The 7,576-nt window shown below is 57.4% G+C and overlaps 1 protein-coding gene across 1 annotated transcript; it reads left to right on the top strand.

Annotated features, from left to right (window-relative positions):
* Positions 1-383: 383 nt before the first annotated feature.
* Positions 384-4,411, top strand: PYCR2 (pyrroline-5-carboxylate reductase 2). The gene is made up of 7 exons (XM_044762855.2): positions 384-682; positions 951-1,021; positions 2,033-2,212; positions 2,308-2,529; positions 2,746-2,838; positions 3,021-3,184; positions 3,739-4,411. Exons 1-7 carry the CDS (start codon positions 616-618, stop codon positions 3,902-3,904), a joined length of 963 nt encoding a protein of 320 aa, XP_044618790.1. The 5' UTR covers positions 384-615; the 3' UTR covers positions 3,905-4,411.
* The last annotated feature ends 3,165 nt before the right edge of the window (positions 4,412-7,576 follow it).

Genomic DNA, 7,576 nt, shown 5'->3' with positions numbered 1-7,576 from the left:
GGACTCCCAGCTCCAGCCCCGCGAATCCCGGGGCGCACGGGTCTCCACGCTCCTGTCTGGGCCCCCGCCAGGGGGGGTCACATTCAACCACTCAAATCTGCGACCTGGAGGCTTCCTCTTGCCCACAGGCAGCTGATGGCCAGCGCTAGAAGAATATTAGACACACCTGGTCCAGTCCCTGCCCTGAGCCGAATGGAGTCTGCACAGAGAGTTTCATCCTCCGGGGAGGATGGGGAGCCCAGGTCAGCTCCGCGTGGGCGCAAGCTCGGCGGAAATCCAAGCTTCCGCGCGCCGCGTCCGGAGTTCCGCCCGCCAATCCCGTGCGCAGGAGGCGGGCGCACGGCCAGGCTCGGCCGCGGATTGGTCCGCCCCGAGTCCCGGCCGCGGATTGGCAGCTCTGAAGGGGCGGGCCCACGTGGGGCCCTGCGGCGCTGTCTGCGAGGGAGCGAGTGAGTGAGGGGGGGTCGCGGGACCCAGGCGGAAGTCGCCGGCCACGCCCCCCGTCCGGCTACTCTTTGGATCCGGGCCCGGGGCGCTCCGCCCGCTGCGCCGCGCCGGCTCCTGCCTTCCTCCGAGGCACCTCCGGGCCGCGCTGGGAAAACGCGGAGCCGGGCCATGAGCGTGGGCTTCATCGGCGCCGGCCAGCTGGCCTGCGCCCTGGCGCGGGGCTTCACGGCCGCAGGTGAGCGCTGCGGGCGGGCGGGCGGGCGGGCGGCGCTCCCTCGGCTCGGGACCTGCACGTGCACGAACGCGTGAAGAAGGGGGATTTGCGACTTGCGGGGGGAGGTGAGGCTCCTGTTAAGCAGCCAGTCTTCCGTCTGCGTAAGGGATGGAGCGGGAGGAGAGACCGGGCCTTGTTGGAGCGTCGCCGGCTGGGTCCTGCTTTCCCACGGAAAGCGTGGGCACCGGGTGCGCCGGGAGCCCCGGCTGAAAAGCTCTGTGTTCTGCAGGCATCCTGTCGGCTCACAAGATCATAGCCAGCTCCCCGGAAATGGACCTGCCCACGGTGTCCGCGCTCAGGGTAGGTGGGGAGAGGTGGGTGCGGAAGCGGGTGGGGGCCCAGCAGGAGGGTGGCTTGCTGAGCTGAGCCCCTGAGCTGGTGGCTTGCGCCGACCTCCCCGCCGGGAGCATCGCGATCCTCACCTTGCCTGGGGCAGCTCGGAGTGGTGGGAGCACCGAGGCAGGCGGACTCGGCTTCAAATCCAGACGCTGGGGCGGTTAGAAAATTGCTTGAGGTGTTTATGTGTGGAAAGCATCTGTAGGTGCCCAGTAAATACTTGGTTTTCTTCATCGACTAGCTGTGTGACCTTAAGGTACTCAGCTTACTCTGAGCCTCAGCGTCCTCATTCATAAAATGGAGAACACAGTGCCCACTTTGCTGAGTTATTCTGAGGCATGAATGAGTGTGTTGAGAAAGATCGTGATGAGTTAGTTGTTCTCTCTCTTAATAAAAGAATATCCCAAGTCTTTACCCCAAACCTGGGCAGTGTAGGAGAGAATGTCTAATGAGGCAGGTGACAGGCAGTGTCTGTGCCTAGGGTGGCTGGTGTGCCTAGCACTGGAGCTTAGTTTGAAGTCCTGGAGGGATGGGTGGCCTCCAGCCCACGCCTGGACCACACGGAGACCATGCTGTCCTATGAGCAAGGGTCTGGGGTTGGCAAAGGGCCTGACCCAGCTCTGCCTCTGATCATCAGGCACTACCATTTCATTTTTATCTTTGCCATGTTCCAGCCATGGAACCTTCTTACCTGGCAGAGGGGTGCCTTGGGTGCCAGAGGATTGGTGGGGCTGGGGGAAAACCATTTCCTGGTTGCCATGGAGAAGCTTGTCCATGCCCAGCATCTGTGCTCACTTGCTCAGTAGCAACATTGGAAAACCATGCCAATGAGGGTAGGAGCAGACACTGAGGGGACGGGGCAGGGAATTCCGGGCTGCAGCTGGCAGAATGAACTTGGCAGTTCAGCTGCTCCTTGTGAGGGCTGGACCTCCTGAGGCTGCCCGGCGCTGTGAGCTGGGTAGTCTCCTCCTGCAGAAGATGGGCGTGAACCTGACCCGAAGCAACAAGGAGACAGTGAGGCACAGCGACGTCCTGTTCCTGGCCGTGAAGCCACACATTATCCCCTTCATCCTGGACGAGATTGGGGCTGACGTCCAGGCCAGGCACATCGTGGTCTCCTGTGCGGCTGGTGTCACCATCAGCTCTGTGGAGAAGGTACCCGTCTCAGCCCTCATGCCCTGTGTGAGGGGATGGGGGGTGCTAGTGGGAATTGTGCCTGGCAACCCACTCGGCCCTCTTCCTTGCCCCAGAAGCTACTGGCGTTCCAGCCGGCCCCCAAGGTGATTCGCTGCATGACCAACACGCCTGTGGTCGTGCGGGAGGGCGCCACGGTGTACGCCACAGGCACCCACGCCCTGGTGGAGGATGGGCAGCTCCTGGAGCAGCTCATGAGCAGCGTGGGCTTCTGCACGGAGGTGGAGGAAGACCTGATTGACGCCGTCACGGGGCTCAGCGGCAGTGGCCCTGCCTACGTAAGGCCCTCATATAATTGCTCAGCCTTCTGGGGACCCAGAGGAGCAAGACGGGCTGGCAGGCAGGCTTGGGCTGGGGTGTCGCCCAACTCTTAGGTGTGACTGGCTGGTGGAGGAGGCTGACCCCTGGAGCTAGTTCCAGTCATCAGGAAAAGCAGACCCTGGGAGGCGCCCTTGAGTGCCTGTGGCCCTGGGACTCAGTGAGCGTCTCCACAGGCGTTCATGGCCCTGGATGCGTTGGCTGATGGTGGGGTGAAGATGGGCCTGCCGCGGCGCCTGGCGGTCCGACTGGGGGCCCAGGCCTTGCTGGTTAGTACCTTCCCCCTGCATGTCCTGGAGCAGGGTCTGGGATGGGGGTTCTTGTGGGTCACCAGGGTCCGGGCAGGGGTTGGCTGGGATGCTGGGACAGGGATCGGGGAAGAGCAGTGGGCGTGGAGAAGCCTGTCCCACGGTGCCCCAGCAGGTCTCTCCTTCAATACTCCCTGGAATAGGGGGCTGCCAAGATGCTGCTGGACTCGGAGCAGCATCCAGGCCAGCTCAAGGACAACGTCTGCTCCCCTGGGGGGGCCACCATCCACGCCCTGCACTTCCTGGAGAGTGGGGGCTTCCGCTCCCTGCTCATCAATGCGGTTGAGGCGTCCTGCGTCCGAACACGGTGGGTCACTCTCCTCCACCCCAGGCCCTCCACTCCGAGACGGCCACTGGTGTGGGCCGGGTACCGTCTTGCAGAACCCGCTGTCCGTGGTCCCATTAGCAGTGTGGGAGTCCGTGCTCTGTTAGTAACCATGATTTGTTAGACTTTGTTTAGCTAAGGGTTTGCGGGCCTCACTTTGTTTAATTCTCACCACAGTGCTGATGGCGGGGATTAGCTTTGATTTATAGACGAGGACGTTGAGGCTCCAATGGTTTTCCCAAGCTCGCAGCTAATAGGTGGTGGAGGTGGGATTTGACTTCAAGTCCATGACTCCAGACTCTGTGATTCTCCTCTCTCTCCCCGTATAATCACAGATACCGCTGCAGCTCTTCATCTGTGCAGTAGCCCGCCCTTAGTTAAATAGCGCTTCTCAGAGGCTTGGGGGAGTATTTGGTGGGGGGTTCTAATTTTTAGTGGGATCAAGTCAACAAGGGTTGGGGACTCTGTGGACCGGGAAGTTCCGGCTCCAAGTTGATTGCCTTCCTCCTTCCTCCCCTCTGGGGCTTTGTCTGCAGAGAGCTGCAGTCCATGGCCGACCAAGAGAAGATCTCCCCAGCCGCGCTCAAGAAGACCCTCCTGGACAGAGTGAAGCTCGAGTCCCCCACGGTGTCCATGCTGACCCCCTCCAGCTCGGGGAAGCTGCTCACGAGAAGCCCAGCCCCAGGAGACAGGAAGGACTAAGGCAGCCTCTGCCGTCCTCTCTGTGACCAGGGCCCTTGGCAGAGGGGCCGTGCAGGGAGAGGGCAGGCTCAGATTCCAAGGTTTCAGATCCTTGTTAGGAAACCCCCTTTAATCTGTTCAGACCTAGCAGCACTAGTTTCCCCTCCGTCCTGCGTTGAAGCTGTCTGAAGGGGCGGTTGATGCCGGAAGCCAGCTGCAGCTGCACACCTGCCACTGTTGCAGGAGAGAGGCTGGCACCCCGGGCAGAGCCCCAGCTCAGTAGGGAGGACCAACTGGAGCCCAAGGCAGGATCAGTTGACACCAAGTCAGAGAGGCGAGAGGTACAAAAACATGACAAGGGTTTTTTTCTTTGCATTGAAGGTGAGTGTCTTAGAGTTGTCACAATTAGAAATGCACGAAATCAGACAATGCTTATATTTAACTCTTGCTTCATAGGTGCACCATTGAAAAAGTGCTATTCAGTGCTGCCAAGTGTAGCTACTTTAATAAAGTTTTATTTTCGATTGCCCTGCTTTTCTTAGGCTTAATCTTAGTCATCGTTCTAGAGACTTGAGGCCGTTACCAGGTGCTCCCTGCTTCTGTGGGGAGCATCGTCTAAGGGCATGAAGGAGGTATGAGAGAAAATAAGGGAGCAGGCCCTGGGAGCTGTAATGACACTCCGCTCCAACCCAGCCCCCGGGGTAGAGTCAGGAGATTGTGTTCTAGGATGAGCAAGGCTCATGGCGGAGAAGAGCCAGGTGGCCTGGGTGGAGGGTGGGGCAGCAGCCCAGGCACAAATGAGGAAGCTGCCGACTTTGTAGGGGGGCAGGCACCTGGCTAAGCATTGGCTCCCCCAGCCGCCCTTTGAGGGAGGATCTCTTCTCTTGCTCACTTTATAAAAGATGCTGAGGCCTAGAGGGGTTAAGTGACTTCTTACGCCAGCTAAGCGGCTGGTCAGTGGTGGGGCTGTCCATTTTAGCCACTGGCTCTCCTGCCTCCCAGAATCCAAGGCTGGGTGTGCCGTCCACACAGCCGGACTGGGGCCGCGGTTTCCCCCTGCAGGCTGGTGTGCCTCGCGCTTGTTCTCTGGAGCTCGCTGCCCGTGGCATTGGCATCAGCATCAGCTCCGAGTTCAAATCTTAGTTCCTGCCTCTTTCAACTCGGCAGCCTTGGAGAGGATATGGAATGTCTCTGATCTCGAGGTTTCATTCCCATCCATAAACACTGAGGTCATGCTTCATCAGAAGGTTCTGGTAGGTGTGAAACAAGACCCTGTGGAATTGCTCAACAGAACATCTAGAACACTGTGGACCCCTCCTGCAAGTGGTGCTCACCCTTCACCCTCCCACAGAGGAGGGAAGAGAGCCTCTCTTTCCCCCGAGTCAGGGCAGCCCTGGTCCAACGTCAAACCCAGGGGCACGTGGGGAAGGCACATGCCTATGGGCCAAAGTGACAAGTTCAGCAATACTAAGAGCTGTCATTTTTAAGCCCTCATTGTATGGCAAGCACTTTACAAACTTTACATAAAATGTCACGGCCTTAGGAGCTGGGTATAATTAAGAGTAAGATGAAGCCCAAAGAGGATAAATAAGTTGCCCAAAAAGATTTGGGTAGACATTTCACCAAAGAAGATATATAAATGGCAAATGAGTGTGTGAAAAGATGCTCATCATCATTAGATAGTTGGGAACTGCAAATCAACCCAAGGAGATACCATTTCCACCCACTAGTGACTATTTAGTAAAAAAGAGAGAGAGATTGGTGGCTGGCTCTGTGGTGTGGTTAAGTTTGGCGCACTCCACTTTGGCAGCCCGCGTTCGCAGGTTCAGATCCTGGGCGCAGACGTACACCACTTATCAGCCATGCTGAGGTGGCAACCCACCCAAAAAAAGGGAAGATTGGCACAGATGTTAGCTCAGGGGGAATCTTCCTCATCAGAAGAAAAACACAAACATAAATGTTGGCAAGGATGTGGAGAAATTAGAACCTTAGAACCCTCATGAATTGCTGGTGGGAATGTAAAATGGTGCAGCCACTTCAGAAAACGGTCTGGCAGTTCCTCAAAAGGTTAAACGTAGTTACCCTATGACCTGGCAGTTCCACTCCTAGGTGGCTACCCAAGAGAAATAAAAACATGTCCACGTGAATCTTGCACGTCAGCATTCATGGCAGTGTTGTTCATCATAGTCAAGAAGTGGAAACAACCCAAGGGTCCAACTACTGGTGAATGGATAAACAAACTGTGTTACACCAACACGGTGGAACATTACTCAGCAATGAAAAGGAAGCACTGACATGCTACAGCATGAGGAGCCTCGAAGACAAGTGAAAGGAGCCAGTCACAAAAGGCTACAAATTTTGATTCCATTTGTATGAAATGCCAGAAAATGCAAATCGACGGAGACAGAGACAGTGGTTGCCTAGGCCTGGCGTAGGAATGGGAGTGGTTTCTGATTGGAGTGCTGGAAATGATTTAAAGTAAGGTTGTGGGGATGGTTGCACACCTCTGTACATGCACAGTCATTGAATTGTACACTTGGGTGGGTTTTATGATGTGTAAATTACAGTTCATAAAGATTTAAAAAAATGGAAATCAGCCGCCCAAGTTTTCATTAGCCGGTAGTACCAGGGCTCAAATCCACATCCTGTACCAAATCCTGTCCTGTCTGCACTAGGCTTGCTGGCAAGCTGTCCCCTCGCCTCCTCTCCTCCCCACTGCAAGGCCACCCCTTGCCAAGCCTAAATCCACCAACATACGTTCACTGAGGACCTCTACCTGCCTGGCCTCGGTTTAGGCCTTGGCGCGTGGAGTCAGCCCGGCCCACGTGAGCCGCCACCTGCCGAGGACCCCTGCCCTTTGCTTCTTCACTTTGACAGTGTGGTCAGGGCCAGACTCAACTGGAGGTGGCTGCAGCCCCAGTCCTCCAGGGAGAGGGAGAGCAGGGCCATCCCTTGAGAGACAGTTCTGGCCGGCTCTCCCTGGGACCGCGGGCCTGCCCCTCCCAGCTGCCTGCTTTCTCACAGGGCGGACCAGCCCCTGGGCTGCAGGCAGGCAGAGCCAGGGGCTGGCCACGGCCTGAGGTGGTCAAGGGGGCCCCAGTGTGTCAGGCCCTGGTCAGAGGTCCTAGAGTTTGTGTCCTGAGCCACAGGAAAGCACCCGAATGCCCTCTGTAAGCCTTTCAGGAGGAAGAGCTGGTGTTCAAGGTCAGCGCAGCCTGTTCTGGAAGCGTGAGCTGGCCCGTCCTGTGTGCTAAGCGCCCTGTGAGGCCTGGGTGCGCCCTCGTCGGTGAGTTGCCCAAGGGCGGAGGACAGATGTGGACACAGAGAGGAGATGTGGAAATTGCGGGAAGGCAGAGAAAAAGGCAGCACGGAGCGGGGTAAGAGAGTAAGGCTGAGCACTAACCACCTCCGCCACCCCCGACCCAGCTCCTTCCCTCCTCTCCCCTTGGGAGGGGCCTAGAGCAGGCCTGCAGCCCCATCTCACAACCGGATTCCCTCAGGACCCCCCAAACGCTTCTTTATCCTCAATTTTCATCTTCTACAAAATGGGGGCAAACCTCTCTGCCCCCACTGCTCACAATAGTTACTTTGGGGAAGTGGGCTAGAGGCCAACTTCTTGTTTGATTTCTTCGTTTCTTTTCCTTTAGACGCTTGATTGCCGTAAGCAGGCGTGATCTGTGTTGTTAAAAGATT

This window comes from Equus asinus, chromosome 30 (genome assembly GCF_041296235.1).
Source record: "Equus asinus isolate D_3611 breed Donkey chromosome 30, EquAss-T2T_v2, whole genome shotgun sequence".
Lineage (NCBI taxonomy): Eukaryota > Metazoa > Chordata > Mammalia > Perissodactyla > Equidae > Equus > Equus asinus.
This window is presented reverse-complemented; position numbering and strand designations above follow the sequence as displayed.

Bases quoted from the DNA above. Each gene is read 5' to 3' on its own strand.
- PYCR2 (XM_044762855.2), top strand. From the start codon at position 616: ATGAGCGTGGGCTTCATCGGCGCCGGCCAGCTGGCCTGCGCCCTGGCG. The intron at 1,022-2,032 runs GTAGGTGGGGAG...CTCCTCCTGCAG, and splicing joins CCACGGTGTCCGCGCTCAGG to AAGATGGGCGTGAACCTGAC. The intron at 3,185-3,738 runs GTGGGTCACTCT...CTTTGTCTGCAG, and splicing joins GCGTCCTGCGTCCGAACACG to AGAGCTGCAGTCCATGGCCG.